Source organism: Mus pahari, chromosome 17 (assembly GCF_900095145.1).
Source record: "Mus pahari chromosome 17, PAHARI_EIJ_v1.1, whole genome shotgun sequence".
NCBI classification, from domain to species: Eukaryota; Metazoa; Chordata; class Mammalia; order Rodentia; family Muridae; genus Mus; species Mus pahari.
Window position 1 is genome coordinate 56599778 of NC_034606.1, and position 2017 is coordinate 56601794.

At 32.8% G+C, this 2017-nt stretch overlaps 1 protein-coding gene across 1 annotated transcript in view; it reads left to right on the plus strand.

Moving 5' to 3' along the window:
• The window catches only part of Lrrk2 (leucine rich repeat kinase 2), a 142040-nt gene extending 140824 nt beyond the window's left edge, over window positions 1-1216 (plus strand). The window contains exon 51 of the mRNA XM_029547872.1: window positions 513-1216. Coding sequence (XP_029403732.1) covers window positions 513-634 — 122 coding nt within the window. The 3' untranslated portion in view covers window positions 635-1216. The remainder of the gene's footprint in view (window positions 1-512) is intronic.
• The last annotated feature ends 801 nt before the right edge of the window (window positions 1217-2017 follow it).

Here is a 2017-nt window from a genome sequence, read left to right on the forward strand (position 1 = left end):
GGGCCAGAGAACAACATGAAAGAGGTGGCTCTATTTTTCCACCAAGTCGTTCCCAGAGTTCAGACACAGATCTTCCAGCTTTGCAGAAAGTACCTTTAGCTGCCGAGTCATCTCATTGGCTCCCATCAGCAATTTCAATTCACGATTTAAAATGTAGGTAATACAGACATTTTCAAAATTAAATGTTAGCAACTCAATAAAATTTAAATTAAGTGTAATATTGTCACAATTTATTTTCATAGGACTATCTCTATGATGTCCAATATTGAACAATACTTAAAATAATTCTATTTCTTTCAGTAAACGAAATGCTGGGTTATAAAATGCTCTTCTTGAAATTTTGGAGCTCCTTAATATCTGATTACCATTTCCAAGGGGAATTTGTTTTATAATAGCAATAACTTGGTACATTAGGTTAAATTTATGTGTATACATTTATTCAGAACAAAATATACACAAATAAAATTGTTTCATAGTGGATTGTTGAAATATAATTTCTCTTCTCCTTGCAGAGATACAATCTTGTTTGTCTATTTGGGACCTCAATCTTCCACACGAAGTGCAAAATTTAGAAAAACACATTGAAGTAAGAACAGAATTAGCTGATAAAATGAGGAAAACATCTGTTGAATAGAAAGACATCAGACAGTCTCGATGTTATATTGAATAAGACATCAGAAATCCTCGTCACTATATTGAAAAAGACATCAGACATTCTCGCCAATATGTTAGAAAATGAACTCTTCTTTTTAAAATATATATTTTTAAATGTTTACACTGAAAAGAGTATGCCTATTCTTTACAAAGCTCATATGTATATGAAGGAATGTGTATGTTTTATGTTTAATTTAATATATGTAAAAATATTTATCAGCAAATATGTTTTAAAGAACTATTTAATTTAGTACTATATTTTCTATACTCCTTAACTAATTTGAAGGGATAAGCAAAAGAAATCCTCAAAGCATTTAATTTCAGTATTTATACTAAAATTAATTAAAAAAATCATGTTTGTTTTGCTATGTATTGTGAAGATAAAGTCTATTTTAAATTGTTCATTAAGAAACAGATGTTGCTTGATTATCTACGGACTCAGCAGAATACAATAAAATATCTGGTCAATTTCCAAGTTAGAGACTCTTTCATATCTTGTTTTCAAAAGTGAATTATCATCATAATGTAAACTGTCATATTTTCACTAATAAAAATTTTTGTTAGCTCATATTTTCACTAATAAAAATTTTTGTTATCTTGAGTGCTGATGCAAACTGCAGATAACACAATCTCATCTAAAAGACAATTAATTCCATTAAAGCTACCGAGAAAACATAACACAGTTTGTGAGCAAAGGCCTTGTTTTCAAAACCCAATAGGAAACTTAGTGAAAACTGCAGAAAAGTAGTAAAGCTAGAAACATGAAGGCCTGGTGTCTGAGAAGGACAGTCTCTCAATTTCTACTCCACCTTTAAGTGTAGATGCCCTAACATTTATATAATTAATGAAAATACAGTGTTCATGTCTTTGTGTGGTACATTTCTTTCCTTTGTATATATTTATTATCTACTTATATGTGTGATCAATGTATATCTGTGTGGCATACACACAAATGGAGGTCACAACCACCTGCAGGATTCAGCTGTCTCCTTCCACCATGTGGATGCCAGAGATCAGACTCAAGCTATCAGGCTCATCATGTCCTTACTTGCTGAGCATCTTGTTGGCTCTGGCCCCAGGTGCTATGTGTGGTTCTCAGTACTAAGACATACCTCTAGCTACTTGCTTTCTCCTTTCTCCTTGATTTTGTTCTAATGCATCGTCTTATACTTTCCCTAAATTTGTGGCCCTACATATATAAGTGTATACATATATATGTACATACACACATATATGTATACAAATAAAATATTACTATCACAGCCGGGCATGGTGGCGCATGCCTTTAATCCCAGCACTTGGGAGGCAGAGGCAGGCAGATTTCTGAGTTCGAGGCCAGCCTGGTCTACAGAGTGAGTTCCAG